This window comes from Euleptes europaea, chromosome 17 (genome assembly GCF_029931775.1).
Source record: "Euleptes europaea isolate rEulEur1 chromosome 17, rEulEur1.hap1, whole genome shotgun sequence".
Lineage (NCBI taxonomy): Eukaryota > Metazoa > Chordata > Lepidosauria > Squamata > Sphaerodactylidae > Euleptes > Euleptes europaea.
Genome location: NC_079328.1, coordinates 45782260 through 45801712, shown reverse-complemented (window position 1 = coordinate 45801712; position 19453 = coordinate 45782260). Strand labels below are relative to the sequence as shown.

The window sequence follows — 19453 nt, the reverse complement described above, 5'->3', positions numbered from 1 at the left end:
TCGCACACCGCATAGTTAAATTAGGGAACTTGCTCCTGCAGGATGGCCACTAGGGTTGCCAACCTCCAGGCACTAGCTGGCGATCTCCTGCTATTACAACTGATCTCCAGCCGACAGAGACCAGATCACCTGGAGAAAATGGCCACTTTGGCCAATGGACTCTGTGGCATTGAAGTCTGTGGCACTGAAGTCCATCCCCTCCCCAAACCCTCCCCTCCTTAGGCTCTGCCCCAAAAACCTCCCACCGGTGGCAAAGAGGGACCTGGCAACCCTAACTACCATCGGAAAAAATTGGGGGGGAAAGGCCGTGGAAAAAAACTGAGAAATCTTCCCCCACTCCAGAATTTCCCCATTTCCCCCCCAAGCCTTCACATCTCTAGCTATAATATCTATTGTGTTTTAAATAAACAGTGCAATGCACTTCTAAAGGCTAAATCAGCTTCATCCCCTATATTTGCCATTGACTGAATAAGTATTATCTTAATTTTTGGAAAGATGCAACGACTCCAAGAAATCCTATGAATTTTTGCCTTTTGTCTCTGCAGCTCTGAGAGCTTTTGGCACCTTTGAGTACGTTTCAATTCTGCTTATGAAATGGTCATAAAACCAGAGAGGGAAACAGCAGAAGACAAAGAGGCTTTTGTAAGCATCCTTGCCAGGAGTATATAACCCATATGGCCTTTCTGCCAGTAACGCGTGTAAAATGTCACAGAGGACCGGTGAAAGATCAGGCTTAGAGGCATTTGGGATATGCAGCAGGAAAGTCTTCAGAGCAAGGAGGTAGTCTTCGCCATAATCTTCCTTCACATCTGGTGTGAGCTTCTCAAGAAGATTCCGTTCTAATTTATTCCACATCTCAGGTGTTCCTTGGATAGCTGGAAAAAATATCATACAATTTATTTACGACAGACTGGGCTTCTGATTTTTATATTACATTAGTGCAATCAAATTCGGCAAGAATTGATATTACCCAATTTTGGCTAGACTTTCAGCTGGTCAAAGATCCATCCAATTAATGAAAATACTTTCAGACAGGAATAATGAGATAACTTATAAAGTCGCCAAATACGCAAGGCTAGGTAGCAAGCATAGAAGCATTTGGTCTAATTCTAAGAACATAAGAGCATAAGGAAGGCCCAGCTGGATCAGACCAAGGTCCATCAAGTCCAGTAGTCTGATCACACAGTGGACAACCAGGTGCCTCTAGGAAGACCACAAACAAGACAACTGCAGCAGCATTATCCTGCCTGTGTTCCACAGTACCTAATATAATAGGCATGCTCCTCTGACCCTGGAGATAATAGGTATGCATCATGACTAGTATCCATTTTTACTAATAGCCATGAATAGCCCTGTCCTCCATGTACATATCCACTCCCCTCTTAAAGCCTTCTAAGTTGGCAGCCATCACCACATCCTGGGGCAGGGAGTTCCACAATTTAACTAAGCATTGTGTGAAGAAACACTTCCTTTTATCTGTTTTGAATCTCTCACCTTCCAGCTTCAGCAGATGACCCCGTGTTCTAGTGTTATGAGAGAGGGGGAAAGCTTCTCCCTGACCACTATCTCCATACCGTGCATAATTTTATAGACCTCTATCATGTCTCCCCTTAACTGCCTTCTTTCCAAGCTAAACAGCCCTAAGCGTTTGCTCCTCAATTCGGATAAGGGAAGTGGAATATGGCACCGAATGGGTAATATTAAGTGAATATTTAACTTCATTGTAAACATTTTATCCTATATAGTGTTTTATGAACAGATGTATCGCTATATTTTATCCTTTTTAATCATTTTAATTCTTTTGAATATTTGTTTTGCTGGTCAATGACTGTAATAAATTAAATTGATTGATTGATATTACATTCCATTCTAGCAAAATTAAATAGGGGATAAGAGAAGATGTAGGGAAGGAAAGGTAAAGTTTCAGGGTAACATTTGCTCCAGATAATGGACTGCAAATAATGAACATTGAGTCATGAATCAGACCACTGAGATTGCCTACTTGGGCTGGCAACAACTCTCCAGGGTCTCTGGTCAAGGACTTTCATATCACCTCCAACCTGATCCTTTAAACTGGAGATGTCAAGGATTGAACCTGGGGCCTTCTGCACGCGAAGCTGATGCTCTACCACCAACCTACTGCCCTTGACCAAGGGAAGCCACACTTCCATTGCTCAAGCTAAGCATCTATGGTCTGAAGGGGAGACCCCTGGATTTGCATGTGGCCAACTGCTCTTATAAATGGTTCAAGGTCTCTCAAATGTAAACTGCCGGATTCCTTTTTGAAAAGGAATTCACACACTAATATGGGCGTGTAAAGTGCCATCAAGTCACAGTCGACTTATAGCCACCCCTGGTGGGGTTTTCAAAGCAAGTGATTAAGCAGGGGTGTTTTTGCCATTGCTTTCCTCAGCAGAGTCTTCCTTGAAGGTCTCCCTTCCCAGTACCAACCCAGTTTAGTGTTTTTTATCATAGAGTTGGAAGGGACCACCAGGGTCATCTAGTCCAACCCCCTGCACAATGCAGGAAATTCACAACTACCTCCCCCACACACACTCCCAGTGACCCCTACTCCATGCCCAGAAGATGGATGCCCTTTCTCTCATGATCTGCCTAAGGTAATAGAATCAGCATATTCTGACAGATGGCCATCTAACCTCTTCTTAAAAACCTCCAGGGAAGGAGAGTTTCTGAGATCTGACGAGATAAGGCTATACCATACCATTCCACATCCCCATACTGTATTTTTGTGATATGTGTAGATCCAACCGTTCACACAACCAGGTCAGATGCATACAAATCCATTGGGGAAGGGGGAATCATTACCATTAACTTTGACATGCACTTGACCTTCTGAGCTATGGCTACGAACAGATTCATAATGAAAATGTTGGGTCCCGTTTTCCATCTGATATGTACATGTGTGAGCTCAGACTAAGAAGAAGAAGAGTTGGTTTTTATATGCTGACTTTCTCTACCACTTAAGGGAGACTCAAACCGGCTTACAATCACCTTCCTCTCCCCACAACAGACACCCTGCGAGGTAGGTGGGGCTGAGAGAGCTCTAAGAGAGCCGTGACTAGCCCAAGGTCACCCAGCTGGCTTCATGTGGAGGAGTGGGGAAACAAATCCAGTTCACCAGATTAGCCTCTGCCGCTCATGTGGAGGAGTGGGGAATCATGCCTGGTTCACCAGAGTAGAATCCACCGCTCTTAACCACTACACCACACTGGCTCTAAACATGCACATTATTAAGGATGTCACCTTAGAGAACAGTCACATATACAGGTATCAATGTGCCAAAGGAAGAAAATTACTTCAAAAAACTTAATATGGGACACTATAACAACAACCATGATATGAATGTGCCACGCATGATAGGTTAATCCAACTGCGTCGCCGTATACACATTCCATTTAGCCCGATACAAAAAGTCACCATAGATTGAAAGTGATCGCGTCAATCAATTTCCCAGACAGCATCTAATGAGCTATTTTGTTTGGGGAGTTGTCTTCACTTCTCAGAGGACCCCCCCTTCCCCAGCAACTGGTATTTACAAGACAAAAGCAAACCCTCAGGGCCAAGAAGGCGAATGGAAAGAGAAATTAAGGCCCCTGTCAAGGATGACGGACAAGCTTCTATAAATGTCATCCTACACCTTTTATCGCCGAGACAAAACCCCACCTGGCATCCCAGCCCGCCAAAGTCGTTTCTGCACATCCTGACGGGTATCGCTGAGGGTCATGTGCAATTTCTGCTAGAGAACATTGGTCTCGAAGGAGATTTCACCCCTCAGGTGTTGGAGAACGATGTGAAATGTCAAGGACTTACACGTTCTGAAACCTGATGGATGAACCGCAGCCACTTTCACGCCCCATTTGGCAAGCTCTTGCCTTAGTACTCCAGAAAACATGGACAGGGCTGCTTTGGATGCTCCATATGCAGCAAACTTTGGAATCGGGATACCTCCTGGGGGAGCAATAGGAACACTATCAAGTTTTGACTCCTTCTTCTTGACAGGCCAGTGATTTAATGAAAGGTTAGTCAGTTTCAGGTAGCTGGGTCAAGGCTGACTCAGCCTTCCATCCTTCCGAGGTTGGTAAAATGACTTGCTGGGGATAAAGTGTAGATGACTGGGGAAGGCAATGGCAAACCACCCCGTAAACACAGTCTGCCTAGTAAATGTCGGGATGAGACGTCACCCCATGGGTCAGTAATGATTTTCTCCAAAAATAATGACACCTGTCTCCACAGATTTACCGTATTTTTCCATGTATAAGACAACCGTTTCCCCTAAAAATATTTTAAAAAATTGGGGGTCGTCTTATACATGAAAGGTCCTGCTCTCTTCCCCGTCCATCAGCTGATGGGAGGGGAAGAGAGTGGGTGGGAAGAGTCCGGTCGGCAAGCCGGCGACCGGCCTTCCCATGGTCCCCGCTCTCTTCCCCGCCGTATTTTTCGGTACGCCCCTATTTATAAGACGGTGGAATGCGCTGCCTTTGGGGGAGGGTGGAATCCCTGTAATTGGAGGTCTTTAAGCAGAGGTTGGATGGCCATCTGTTGGGAGTGCTTTGATTGTGGGATCCTGCATGGCAGCGGGTTGGACTGGATGATCCTTGTGGTCTCTTCCAACCTTGTGTGATTTTGTGACCCCTGATTTCTTAACTTTGGGTTAAAAAATATAGGGGTTGCCTTATACATGGAGGCGTTTTAGTCACGGAAAAATATGGTAATTCAGAAATACAGCATGCCACAACTGTCGGTTGTTGGAAGAACACTGAACTGTATGGGCATTAGCAGCAATTCTCAGATTCCCAGATTTCCCAATTCAAGAGCCTTAAAACAAGCAACATCAGATAAAAGTAGGGTAACAACACAATCCTAGTTACACCCTTCTAAACTGATGTACTTCGATGGTCTTAGAAAGGTGCAACTCTACTTAGGAGGAATTTGTGGGTGCCTTATCAGTAGTCCATCTTGAGTACAGGTTTGAACCAACTCCAAATACTCTTTTCATTAAGTACTTTCTCTGAGATCTAACTGAAATTAGAGAAATGTGTACACAGGTGAGAAAGTGGCATAATAACATTGCAACCAGTAACTATGAAACCATGTTGAAAAAAGAAAAAGAAGACCCCACTTTTGTCTACCTTTAAGGAGTCTCAAAGCAGGCAGCTTGCAATCACCTTCCCTACTCCTCCTCACAACAGACACCCTGTGAGGTTGGTGGGGCTGAGAGTGGGACTTATCCAAGGTCACCCAGCTAGCTTCATGTGTAGGAGTGGGGAAACAAATCCAGTTCACCAGATTAGCGTCTGCCGCTCATGTGGAGGAGTGGGGAATCAAACCCGGCTCTCCAGATCAGAGTCCACCGCTCCAAAACACCAGTCTTAACCACTACACCATGCTGTAATACCCCTGTAACAGTCATAGTGATAGTAATAATTCACATTTATATTACAGGATTAATGTGTACGCCCCATTTAGACTGTGACACCTTCAGAGTAATAATTCATAAGAACACAAAATGTTCGTACACTGATTTCGAGCTTTCAAAATGCTTCCAGTACATTATTTCAAATTATCTTTACACCTTCCCTGTTGGCCTGTTTTCACATTCACACACTGCAGAGGTATTTCACAGATAAACACAGGGATGGGCTTGCAACTAGGGCTGTTGAATTAAAAAAATTCGGTATAGTTCGGATTCATTAATTCTGACATAGCCCTGTCCATCTGCTCATGAGGAAGCAACCCCTACATAGTCCTATCTGGACATCACTATATTTTATCTCATCCCTTTCAGAGGCAAGGTAGATTATAGCCTTTAACTGGAAATGTTGGGGATTGATCCTGGGACCTTCTGCATGCCAAGAAGATGCTCTGCCACTGAGCCCCAGCCCCTCCCCTCTGACCAGAATGATGGAGGAGGAGGAGGAGGAATTGGTTTTTATACCTCGCTTTTCTCTACCAAAAGGAGTCCCAAAGTGGCTTACAATCATCTCTCCCCCACCACAAGATAGGCACCTGGTGAGGTAATGAGGCTGACAGAGTTCTGAGAGAACTGTGACTAGCCCGATGTCACCCAGCAGGCTGCATGTGGAGGAGAGGGAAATCAAACCCTGTTCTCCAGATTAGAGTCCATCACACAAGTGGAGGAATGGGGAATCAAACCCAGTACTCCAGATCAGAGTCCGCTGCTCTTAACCACTACACCACACTGACTCTCTTCAGGTGGTGGCTTCCAGTTTGGCACATTCCTTTACATTAAAAAAAAAAATCCCCGCCAATCAAACATTAGCAAGGCACATTTGACCTCCCCGCTCTCTTGACCTGATGATTGTTTTGCTATTTGCATTTCCATTTGCCGTCTCTCTCGAGGTTTTCAGCTGGTTCTCCGCCCCATTAAGTTTCATAAATCCCAAGTGCTCCAGACACTTTTGACAAACTGATAAATGCCTCTGCTATTAGGCTCCACAGCTGGACGCCTGCCATGCTGGACCAGAGCTCAACGCTGCTGAAACTAGATGACGGAACATTTTAAAACGTGCTTGCAATCACCTGGCCTCCATCAATCCCAGTTGTTGGAAAGGAAACCAGGCAGTCTGGCAACAAATCAGAACAAAGGTCATCAGTTACAGAATCGCAGCTGCTGTTGGGGAGGAGTGGGGAAACAAATCCAGTTCACCAGATTAGCCTCCGCCTCTCATGTGGAGGAGTGAGGGATCAAAACCGGCTCTCCAGATCAGAGTCCACCGCTCCAAACCACTGCTCTTAACCACTACACCACACTGGCTCAAGATGATTCACTTTTCCATTGTAACACATGTGTTTTTTTTATGGAGAAGTTGGGAGGCTGAAGATGTATATAGAAAACAGCACATTGGGAATCTCATAGCATCGTGACATTATGGATGTGAGCTATGACTCGGTTGGCAAGGGGCTAGTTATTAAGGGGCACAATTGGCAAGGACGGCCATTGCTTTTTATTGGAGTCAATGGGAACTTGGGAAGTTTACCTGCAAAATGTGGTGTAGGGATTAAGAGCGGTGGTTTGGAGTGGTGGACTCTGATCTGGAGAACCGGGTTGGATTCCCCACTCCTCCACATGAGCGGCAGAGGCTAATCTGATGAACTCAGTTGGTTTCCCCACTCCTACCCATGAAGGCTGCTGGGTGACCTTGGGCTAGTCACACTCTCTCAGCCCCACCTACCTCACAGGGTGTCTGTTGTGGGGAGGGAAAGGGAAGGTGATTGTAAGCCGGTTTGATTCTCCCTTAAGTGGTAGAGAAAGTCGGCATATAAAAATCAACCCTTCTTCTTCTTATATATCCAAACTACTTTTGCATAACTGTATGTATAAAGTGCTGTCCTGCCATAGATCACTTATGGAGACCCCTTAGGTTTCTCAAAGCGAAAGGGCTATCCATGGCTACTAGTCTCAAATTGGATACTGGCCATGATGCATACCTATTTTCTCCAGGATCAGAGGGGCATGCCCATTATATTATGTGCTGTGGAGCACAGGCAGGATGGTGCTGCTGCAGTCGTCTTGTTTGTGGGCTTCCTAGAGGCACCTGGTTGGCCGCTGTGTGAACAGACTGCTGGACTTGATGGGCCTTGGTCTGACCCAGCAGGGCCTTTCTTATGTTCTTAAAGATGTACAGAGGTGGGCTGACATTGCCTGCCTCCATATAACAACGGTGGATGTCATTGGCAGTTCCCCAACCAAGTACTAACCAGGGTTGACTCTGCTTAGCTTCCAAGATCTGATGAGAAAGGAAGCTTTGACTCTTGAAAGCTTATACCCTGAAAATCAGATGGGTTTCTAAGGTATTACAGGACTCAAATGTAGCTGCTTTTTTATGTCATTGTTATGCTATTCTTCATGTTGTCCATGTTGTTGTTTTTTGCATTGTTTCCATCCATATGTTTTTTGAAGGTTTCCAATCCATATGTTCCGTTTCTGCCACTTTTCCATCACTTTAATCTATTGCACACCATTTCCAGGTTACTTATCCTCAACTGACATAAGAAAATAGCAGTAAAAACTGTGTCAATTGAAGGGGTGGTGGTGGAATCACGGTGAGGACACAGAAATGGTGAGAAAATAGTCACCAGTTCGACTTGCACGAGGGCAAAGCCAAAACAAAACAGATTTTTTTTCTCTAGTCAAAAGAGTGGGGCCATAAAATTCACTCGCATCCCTAGCTGTAAACGAGAAAATGCACAACCGACAACCGTGATCTGTATGTTTAAGAATTGCAAGAATATGTCTCTTTGACTCACCTGCCATGCTCGATATATTCACAATCCTTCCCTTGGATTTCCGGAGTAAAGGAATGAATGTTTTGGACACTTCAACGGGACCGAAGAAATTAACTTCCATGCATTGCTTGTAGTTACTCATGGGAAGCAACTCAGCATCGGCAGGGAATCCCATTATCCCGGCGTTGTTGACAATTCCCCAAAGATCTGGCCAGAGCAAAGAGGGAAGTGTATGAAAGAAATCAGTAACCCCCTTACTTCAGTAAATTTAGTCAACCTGGTATTTTACCACTCTTCCTCTTTTCCTGCTGCTTTCAACTCTTCCTAACATTATTGTCTTTTTCAGTCACTCTTTCCTTCTCGTAATGTGACCAAAGTCCAGAGCTCAGGGTGGAGTAGGGTTACCAGGGAGTTTTTCGGGGAGGAGCCTGAGGAGGACAGGGTTTGGGGAGGGCAGGGCCATAGAGTCCAATTACCAAAGCGGCCATTGTCTCCAGATGACCTGATCTCTATAGTCTGGAGATCAGTTGTAATAGCAGGAGACCTCCAGCTAGTACCTGGAGGGTGGCAACCCTAGGGTGGAGCAGGGAAGACAAAAGTTTGCAAAGCATCCCTTCTGTCCTAGACTGTATCTCACAACTTTCACAGATACGCCACAGATACCTGCACTTTCCAACTTCTTTTTTACTTCGAGGAAAGCCTCTTGTATTTGCTGAGGATCGGTGACGTCCAGCTGCAGGACGGAGAGCCTTTCCGAGCAGCTTTTCCTCAGCTCTTCCACCCCAGGCCCTCTCTCATTCAAAACGCCCGCAAACACAACAAATCCCAAGTGGTCAAGGAGTTTGGCCATCTCGTGTCCGATCCCAGAGTCGCTTCCTGAAGATGCACAGGAGAAGAAAGAAACACCATTAAAACACTCCTGTCAACAGGGGCTTCTGCAATCTGAGACAACTTTCATTCCAAATCCAGACCAAGGCTAGCAAATTCAAGTGAAATAGACCAGCATTAGGGTTGCCAGGTCCCTCTTTGCCACTGGCAGGAGGTTTTGGGAGCAGAGCCTGAGGAGGGTGGGGTTCGTGGAGGGGAGGGACTTCAATGTCATAGAGTCCAATGGCCAAAGCAGCCATTTTCTCCAGGTGAACTGATCTCTATCAGCTGGAGATCAGTTGTAATAGCAGCAGATTTCCAGCTAGTACCTGGAGGTTGGCAACCCTAAGCAGCATTCTTTCAAATCTTCAAGGGAAGGGAGAATAGGGGAGTAGACTAGCTGGAGGTCGCCTGGGAGGTTGTTCCATAATTATGGGGCTGCACTGGAAAGGCCCTCCACCAAATGAGCTTCTTTGATCAGTGGGAGAGTCAGGAGGGCCTCTCCCTGTGGTCTTAATTCCTGGGCAGGAGCCCTTGAGTTGAGCTTGAGGGTACCGACAGATATCAACCCGAAACAGAGAAGGTTGTATCCATGAAGGTGACTTCAAGCAGCGCCCTAGGCCCCAACACCGCATCCGAGGGCCTTCTCACGTGGTCCGCCTTCCCTGTCCCAGCACCCGCAAAGAAGGGAGAAAGGAGGAAGAGCAGGCATTCGCCAGTTCCGGTGCCGCCACCGGGCTCCCCCCTCAACCATCTCACGGTACGATGGCACCTCCTCTCCCGCTTGAGTCTGTGCGCACCTGGCTCGGGGGCAGCAGCTGATGGCGTGCCCGGGCTTGTGCACACCAGGCTCAGCAGTCAAACCACGTTTCACACGCAAAGGAAAGAGATAATCATCAGAATGTCTGACTGCTAATGCGTAGAGAGATTTGGGGCCTGTTCTCACAACTGCTTCTTCTGGTCGCTTCCAAAGACTGTTTCAAAGCTTATGCCCGCCATCCTAGAAGGAAGGATGGTACAAATAAGGTCATGGTTTCCTTTTTCCTGTGCACATCCATTTGTTTGTGTGCGTGTGTAGGGGGGAGGAACCTGGCTAGCAGCTAGCCCAGGGCCCAGGGTGCATGCGCAGAGCACAAGCATGCTGTGTCTCTTGCCTCTCTTTGCATGCACGCTGAGAGGAGAAGCAGGCCGAACCACTGTGCTGTTATACTGACCAGGAAAATCCAAGACGCGAATGATGGCAATGCTACAACAACCAACAAATCCAGCTTACTGTGAATTCACTCTCTGACTTTCCCAAACAAGGGGCTCCTGGGTGATGTCAGAAGGAGGAGGAGGAGGAGGAGGAAGAAGAAGAGTTGTTTTTTATATACTGAATTTCTCTCCCACTTAAGGAAGAATCAAACTTGCTTACAATCGCCTTCCCTTCCCCTCCCCACAACAGATACCCTGTGAGGTAGGTGGGTCTGAGAGAGCTGTGACTGGCCCAAGGTCACCCAGCTGGCTTCATGTGTGTAGGAGCAGGGAAACAAATCCAGTTCACCAGATTAGCCTCAACCGCTCAAGTGGAGGAGTGGGGAATCAAACCAGGTTCTCCAGATCAGAGTCCACCACTCCAAACCACTGTTAACCACTATACCGTGCTGGCCCTAAGTGGATCAGACTTCTTTTAATGTTTGGCTTGGCAGTTCTGTGAATCTCTGTTCAAAACTCGTTTGGCAGCTAATGGGTACCATGCCGAGGAAATGTTTGTCATTTGTCATTCCCGATCTCTCGATCTCTCTCGCATGGTTGGTCACGTGCACGATAGAGTGCTTGATAGGGGCAATTGTTATGCACTTATCGAAGGCACAAATCTTGCTCATTAAAAAGGGTTGTATTCTTTTGTTCCAGTTGTGGAGCCTTTGGTGTTATTAATTGGCTGTTTTGTGTGTTTTCAAGTCGTTACTTGCAATCCAAAGTCTTAGAGGGTTGCTAGGAACTTATTCTCTGTGAGCGTGACAGACAGACAGACAGACAGATAATATCTTATGAACAACCAGAAGGGGCAGTTTGATTAGAGTCATTTTTCAAAGGTAGAACTGCTTAGAGTTCATCTTATGCAACACAGACTAACCCTAAGGCTGGGCAAGGTTTTAAGCTTGTTGTATTCCTCTCAAATCCCATTAACTTCACCTCCTCTGCCTGTGGCTTCTGCCCACCTCTGTGAGGCAGAACCCAGTCAGAACTGAGAACTGCGGAGAAACAGCAAACGGAACCCACTAAAAGTGGTGTTAGGGCCGTTTTGGGTACAGCCCCCCTCGAGAATACTATCCAGCTCAAATTCAACTTCTCACAAAGCCTCCCTGCCAGATTTACAGTTGCCTGTGACTCCATGCCAACCTTCTGAATGGAAAGAAACATATACTATCTCTCTCTCTCTCACACACACAAATCATTTGCAGAAGCAAAAAACTACACTGCCCTCAGACGGTGCCTCAACCTTTGACCTAATGTAGATATTGGAGGAAAGGGGCCGTGGCTCAGTGGTAGAGCATCTGCCTGGCATGAAGAAGGTCCCAGGTTCAGGCACCAGCATCTCCAGTTAGAGACCAGGCAAGTAGGTAATGGGAAAGACCTCTGCCTGAGAACCTGGAGAGCCATGGAGAGGGGCTGTGGCTCAGTGGTAGAGCCTCTGCTTGGCATGCACAAGGTCCCAGGTTCAATCCCCGGCATCTCCAGTTAAAGGGACTAGGCAAGTAGGTGACGTTAAAGACCTCTGCCTGAGACCCTGGAGAGCCGCTGTCGGTCTGCGTAGACAATACTAACTTTGATGGGCCAAGGGTCAGATTCAGTATGAGGCAGCTTCATGTGTCCATGTGAACATATCATAAAAATCTCCCTGGATGAAGAAGTGTCTATCAGTCTTCCTTGTGAGTGACCATTCTTTTAGAAACCAGTGGTACGTTTTCCTTATCTTACCCTCCACCCCAGGAATAGCAGCATTCTTCTTTCTTGGGCAAGACGCCAAGCCTCCAGATAAGATAACCCATTTACAGCACACACCCATAGCTGTTCATTCCTGCAAATGGTTTCCTACACCTTATTATGGCAGGTGCTTTGTGTGAAGCAGCACAGAAATGCATTAGATGTTGCTGCCTTCACTTTGTTTCGTTAACATCTGAAAAAGGTAAAAACTGAAAATTCGGTTGGCATATACCGTTTGCGAGGAGAAAGTCCCAATAAAGACCCCCCATCAAATATCATCTAACCGCTTACATCTACGGTAGGTCTGTGATGAGAAAGCAGAAATCCCCTGTAATTTCTGCTTGATACACAGTGAATTGAATGTTTCAGCCTACAAAGCTTAGCGTTCTCCCCCACCCCTTTCCACAAAAGGATAGAGCAGAAAAAAATTCATGTGAATAAAGGCAAGGCAAAAGAACCAACCATTAGAACACCAACAGTTCCATTTCACAGAAAATCAACTCTTTTAAAAGTTGCACACGGCTCTCCTTACCTGTGATGAGCACGGCTTTTCGTTCCACAGGTAGCATCGCCGGAGCAGGTATATAAAAACAGCAAAGGAAGCATGCCAGAGAGAAGATAGCCAAACCCAGGGAACTCCGCAACGTGGCGAAACACAGGATCTCCAGAACAAAAAGCGAGAGGAGACCACAGCAGAACGAGATCTCCCTCTCCGCACGTTTCTGTTTGGCTCGGTAAAGGATCACTCCTCCAAAAACCACCGTCACTCCCAAGTAGACCAGCAGAGGATTGTCGGCTTCCGAGAGGTACATGACCATGATCGTCGATGAAAGGTTGACCAGACTGCACACACAGAAGGGTGTGCAGAGACACACACTGCAAAAACAAACAAAAACCCCACGCACACCCCAGCAGCAACCTCCAGCGGCGTACGAAAACTATGTCTTGCTATAAGACAGCATATCTTATATAGGAACAGGATGGAAGGAGGGGGTAGAGGGTACAGAGGAGCAGGCTGGTGACGAGGGTGGGGAGATCTCTGTTAGGGTCTGCGACGATGCCGTTGTCCCAAAATGAAAATTTGTTTGTACAGAGCAGCTCATCTGAGCAGCTTCCCAGTCAACGTAAAATCCTATAACACTTCCCCTTTTCATTTTCTTTCTTCTTCTTCTTCTTCTTCTTTTACTGCAAGAGGGCTCCACCTTCTCAGGGATTCACAGCTTCCATAATGATTGACAGAGGTGGGCATGAATACCTGAGTTGTGGCCTCAGGGATATTAGAACAGCCACACAATTGACAGAGTTAAGAGGAGAGGACAGGGAGGGAAACGTTTTTATGCAACAGAGTCTTCCCCCGCCCATGCTACCCTTTGATAGATACCCTTCCAATTCGACAAGCAATTCCACTCTGCATTCGAACTAGCATCATATCCTCCAAAGATTAGTCGGGAGAATCCAAATGGACACCGGAACGAATGTGTGAGGATTTCCAACCAATGAATTGTAACAGGTTTCAGTCCAATAGCACCTTAGAGACCAACACGATTTTCCGAGTATAAGCTCCTGTGAGTAGGGGCAAGGCAAAAGCAGTTGACTGGTGGCCCAGGATGCAGAAAGAAAGACATTGAAAATGGGTTCACCTGGGTGGCCAGCACATTAAAGGGAAACTCTCCGCACACAGTTAAATTGTGGAACTCCCTGCCCCAGGATGTGGCGACGGAAGCCAACTTGGAAGGCTTTAGGAGGGGAGTAGACATGTTCATGGAGGAGAGGGCTATCCATGGCTACTAGTCAAAATGGATACTAGTCATGATGCATCCCTATTCTCTCCAGGATCAGAGGAGCAGGCCTATTATATTAGGTGCTGTGGAACACAGGCAGGATGGTGCTGCTGCAGTTGTCTTGCTCGTGGACTTCCTAGAGGCACCTGGTTGGCCACTGTGCGAACAGACTGCTGGACTTGATGAGCCTTGGTCTGATCCAGCAGGGCTTTTCTTATGTCCTTATGAGTAAAGCTCCCTTTGTCAGATATCTGATTTTCCAGGAAGATAAGCAGGATTGGCTCTGGTCAGTATTTTGGATGAGAAACCATCAAGGAATGCCAGGGTCGCTACACAGGCAACCAATGGCAAACTTCCTCTGTTCCAATCAGCCCTGACCTGGATGGCCCAGGCTAGTCAGTTGGTGTCAGATTGCTGTGTCAGTGTATATAGTATAGCTTTGACTCTTGAAAGCTTATACTCCAAAAATCTTGTGGGTCTCTATGGTGCTACTGGACTCAAATCTGGTTGTTCTGCTGCAGACCAACACGGCTACTCTCTGAAACTACCTTCATGGACTGTAACAGTTTCTCTAAACAGGGAAGGCCCTGGTCCAGATCCCACCTCCATCAAGAATTCGCAAGGTGTGCTTAGGCTAGGCACTAAGTTAAACAAGCCAGCCTGCTTTGCATATATATTAACTTGGGCACAGTTAAAACTACTCCCTTCGGGAAAAAAGAACCCTTTTGACACAGCTAGAAAAACAACCCTTCATTTTTGAACGGTCTTTCAGAGCTCCTTGTGAGAATGTCCAATAATGTGAGAATGTCCATTTCAACTACCGTTTTACAAAGGTATTTACACCCACACCCATGTGTGGGACAATGAAGGGACCCGCAGGTTACGTTGAATGTGTAAAGTGCCTGTAATCACATATCTGATCCCATGCAATCGGGGATTACACAGGTAAATAGAAAGAGCATAATCACATATCTGATCCCATGCAATTGGGGATTACACAGGTAAACAGAAACAGCATTGGCAAGCAGGTGTGGCTGGCGGATAACATTTCTGATGGCTCGCGAGGGTCAGTTTAAATCTGGACCAGGGCCTTCCCTGTTTAGAGAAACTGTTACAATTCATTATAGTAGTTTCAGAGATAGATTTCTGTTTCTTCCTCAGGCTACATTGTTTGACTAGGTTGATAGTTGCACACATCTTATATGGGAGACACATACAGCCCAGCATAAAAACTTAAGACAATCTTACCAGATGTTGGTGTAATTGGTAATATATACAACCTATTACATTCCTGGTCTGTTTCATATTGTCTGTATATGTATCTATATCTGTGAATGTGTGCATGTTTTACATGGGTTTCAAATAGACCACAGAGGAAGGCCATATAGGCCAAAACGCGCTTGGCATGTGGTTATAGGTATCAACCATGGGAAATGCCACTGTGCTGTTTTAACGTTTTTAAATAATTTTAATCTTGACATAGCGCTTCTAATAAATTATATATTTTCATTATTTATATATATTTTTCATCCCACCTAATATAATAGACACACTACTAGTATATTATAGGTAGTCTCTATGGCATTCTACCCCATTGAAGTCCCTCCCCTCTCCAAACCCCGCCGTCCTCAGGCTCCAGCCCAAAATATCCAGGTATTTCCCAATGTGGAGCTGGCAACCCTAGCCTCTTCAATCTTTTAGTGCTTAACCCAGATTTTAGGGGAGGTGGGGACAGGGCCGGCTCATGCTATTCACCAGTGAATAAAACACATTTCTGCACATGCTCAGAGGTACACAGCCTTTCACACGGTTGCAGCTAGTCTTGCCAAAAGCGAATCAATTCAGATAGAAAGGCCCTCGTTTTTCTTCTCCTGCTCTGCCCTGACTGCTCTGCAAAAAGTGAGGAGGCGAACCAAAAACAGTGCCATAAATCTCACTCGGTGTGCCTGCTCATTACTCTCTCTTGCCACCCTTGACATTAAGGACTGGGAAAACCAAGAAAGAAGAAAAGATATAAATGGCTACAGAAAAGGTCGATGGCGATGAACCCAGACGGCATAAAACCAGACAGCAAGAGGTTAACTTACTCAAAGTAAATTACCTGCAGTCCTCTTGCAACTTCTCCCACCTCCAGGTGGACCAATATCAAAAGTCATTACATATGATAATAATATACTGGTGTGTGGGCGCTCAATGTTAGAAGTATACTATGCATCAATATAATATAATTATTCTACAGCACACCAGTATATTATTATCATTTGTAGTATATTATTATCATTTGTAGTATATTATTATCATTTGTAGTATAATTTGTTGTATTAATATTATTATTAATATTTTTGGAAGTACACGCTGTGACTTCTGATATTGGTCATTCTACAGCATTGTCCCTTTGTTGTTCAGTAAACCTCCAGGTGGAGCCTGGAGATCTCCCATAATTACAACAGTTCTCCAGGCTACAGAGAGCCGTTCCCCTGGAGAAAATGGCTGCTTTGGAAGGTGGACTCTATGGCATTGTATCCTGCTGGGGTCCCTCCTCTCCCCATACCATGCACTCTCTTGGCTCTACCTCCCACATCTCCAGGAATTTCCCAACCCAGAGATGGCAACCCTACTCCTCCCCTTCCCCCCCCCACAAAATTCATGAGGCAATATGGTGAAAAAATGTTGCGCATTTTCCCTTACCATCCCAAGAGGATCCCAGATCCTCTCCATTATATGCAATTTGATCGTAACCTTCCAGAATTCACTAGAAGTACATGTAGTGTGTTATGGGGACATGACACTTCCTTCTCCTGACTCAGGTCATTGGACCACCAAAATCAAGGTTGTCTACTCTGACTGGCAGCTGCTCTCCAGGGTTTCAAGTGGAGGTCTTTCACAGGGTCTGTACTTAGATGAGAGATCATTAGGGTTGCCAGGTCCCCCCAGCCACCAACAAGGGATGAGGAGGTGGGGATGTCATATCCAGGTTGGGAAACTCCTGGAGATTTGGGGATGGGACTTAGGGAGGACAGGATCCTCTCTCCAGTATCAGAAGAGCATGCCCATTATATTAGGTGCTGTGGAACACAGGCAGGACAACGCTGCTGCAGTTGTCTTGCTCGTGGGCTTCCTAGAGGCACCTGGTTGGCCACTGTGGGAACAGACTGCTGGACTTGATGGACCTTGGTCTGATCCAAGGCTTTTCTTATGTTCTTATATGACCTTATGTGGTACAGTGCCATAGAATCCACCCTCTACAGGTCTGGTCAACACACCTAAAAAAGGATATTGCAGAGCTTGAGAAGGTGCAGAAAAGAGCAACCAAAATGATCAGGGGACTAGAGCAACTGCTCTATGAGGAGCGGTTAAAATACTTAGGGCTGTTTAGCTTGGAATGAAGGCGGTCAAAGAGAGACATGATAGAGATCTACACAATTATGCATTGTATGGAGAGAGTGAACAAGCTTTGCTCCCTCTCTCATAATACTAGAAAATGGGGTCATCTGCTGATGCTGGAGGGTGAGAGATTCAAAACAGATAAAAGGAAGTATTTCATCACACAACTCCCTGCCTCAGGATGTGGTGATGGCTGACAACTTGAAAGGCTTTAAGAGGGGAGTGGACATGCTCATGGAGGAGAGGGCTATTCATGGCAACTATTAAAAATGGATAATAGTCATGATGCATATCTGTTCTCTCCAGGATCAGAGGAGTATGCCTATTATATTAGATGCTTTGGAACACAGGCAGGACAATGGTGATGCAGTGGTCTTGTTTGTGGGCTTCCTAGAAGCACCTGGTTGGCCACTGTGTGAACAGACTGCTGGACTTGATGGACCTTGGTCTGATCCAGCATGACCTTTCTTAGGTTCTTAGGTTCTTTTACCCTCCAAAGCTTCCACTTTCTCCAGGGGAACTGATCTCTTTACTCTGGAGATGAGGTCCCTTCTGGAGGCATGCCTAGAGATCACCAAGGAAGGAAGGAGGCATGCCTAGAGATCACCAAGGAAGGAACCTCTGCTTCTCACTTGCCTTGAAAACCCCTTGCTGAGGTCAGCTGCAACTTAAGGGCACATATGTACATAGTACCTATCCTTTCAACTGGAGATGCCAGGGATTGGACCTTGAACCTTCTGCAAGCCACTCGACCCCACCCTCAAGTGTCAATGTTTACTTCAGGAGAGGGAAGGAAGACATTCAGCCTGCATGGCCTTTTCTTCAGAAACAGATCTTTAGTATAAGAGCAATTTCTCTGCCTGCATCTCTGTTGACAAATGAGTTGCCCCTTTGAGATTCTATTCAAACAAGAGGAGAGCTGTCTCTTCCCGATTTCGATCTTTCCCAAAGGAGGGTTTCTCTTAGCTTCTTTAGCCCACTGAAATTGTTCTGCAGAAGACAAAAATCCCTGACCCAAAAAAGGCCTCTACGGATACAAAAAATTATTTGATGTTAAAGCGGGGGGGTTGTTCCTTAGATTAATAAACAGCCGTTACTTCAATGAAGAAGAGTTGGTTTTTATATGCTGAGACTTTCTCTACCACTTAAGGGAGAATCAAACTGGCATACTATCACCTTCCCTCCCCCCTCCCTACAATAGACACCCTGTGAGGTGGGTGGGGCTGAGTGTGACTAGCCCAAGGTCTCCCAGCGGGCTTCGTGTATAGGAGTGGGGAAACAAATCCAGTTAACCAGATTAGCCTCACACTGCTCAAGTGGAGGAGTGGGGAATCAAACCCGGTTCTCCAGATCGGACTCCACCGCTAGGGTTGCCAACCTCCAGTCAGTAGCTGGAGATCTCCTGCTATTACAACTGATCTCCAGCCGATAGAGGTCAATTCCCCTGGAGAAAATGGCTGCTTTGGCAATTGGAGTCTATGGCATTGAAGTCCCTCCCCTCCCCAAACCCCACCCTCCTCAGGCTCCACCCCAAAAATCTCCCACAGGTGGCGAAGAGGGACCTGGCAACCCTATCCATCGCACCAAACCACAGCCCTTAACCACTACACCATGCTGGCTCTCCCAGTCATGTTGCACAAGTCATGTTGCACAGAAACTTTGGGTACAGTCTATTTTCCCCCCCCCCAGCATCCTGCCAGCCCACCCAGTAAGCTGTATTTTTTTAAAAAAAACAACATGTCTGTCTCGATAGAGCTTGATTGATGAGCACAGTGTGCTACCTGCCCTGAAGGGGTTTGTGGTGATCCAAAAATAATAAGCAATGTCTGTCTGGTGCAATCGTGTAAATCCAGCTGTACACAAACAGTTAACCGGCATGCAACGTATAGATCAAAGCGAGGTATTGGCCTTAAAAATTCCTTTCCATATGGGAGCACAGGCCAGGCCACGAAGCTGGAATGCAGACAGTCGAGGAGAACTTAATTTCTTCGCAGACGATCAAAGACGTGCCTCTCCCATCTTCTGCGAAAACAACCAAAGGATTCATTTCCTGCAAGCCAAAAAGACAAGGAGGCATTGTGTGATATATATGTCAGAGGCCCATTAGGTGATTGGTGTCTTTATGAATTATTGGAAGTTGTGCAGGGACAGGATGAAGCAAAGAAGGGCTTCCCACTGCACCATCT

At 46.1% G+C, this 19453-nt stretch overlaps 1 protein-coding gene across 1 annotated transcript; it reads right to left on the bottom strand.

Annotated features, from left to right (window-relative positions):
• Nucleotides 1–516: 516 nt before the first annotated feature.
• On the bottom strand, nt 517–12920 carry HSD17B2 (hydroxysteroid 17-beta dehydrogenase 2). The gene is made up of 5 exons (XM_056862382.1): nt 12635–12920; nt 8932–9144; nt 8290–8475; nt 3832–3969; nt 517–875 (listed from the first exon to the last, which is right to left on the bottom strand). The coding sequence occupies exons 1-5, from the start codon at nt 12918–12920 to the stop codon at nt 517–519; spliced, it is 1182 nt and encodes a 393-aa protein (XP_056718360.1).
• Nucleotides 12921–19453: the final 6533 nt, after the last annotated feature.

Coding starts and splice junctions, on each gene's coding strand:
- HSD17B2 (XM_056862382.1), bottom strand. CDS start 12,920: ATGGTCATGTACCTCTCGGAAGCCGACAATCCTCTGCTGGTCTACTTG. Junction 8,476..8,931: donor AAAGAAGTTGGAAAGTGCAG/GTATCTGTGGCG, acceptor TGCTCTGGCCAG/ATCTTTGGGGAATTGTCAAC. Junction 876..3,831: donor TCCATCAGGTTTCAGAACGT/GTAAGTCCTTGA, acceptor TATTTTTTCCAG/CTATCCAAGGAACACCTGAG.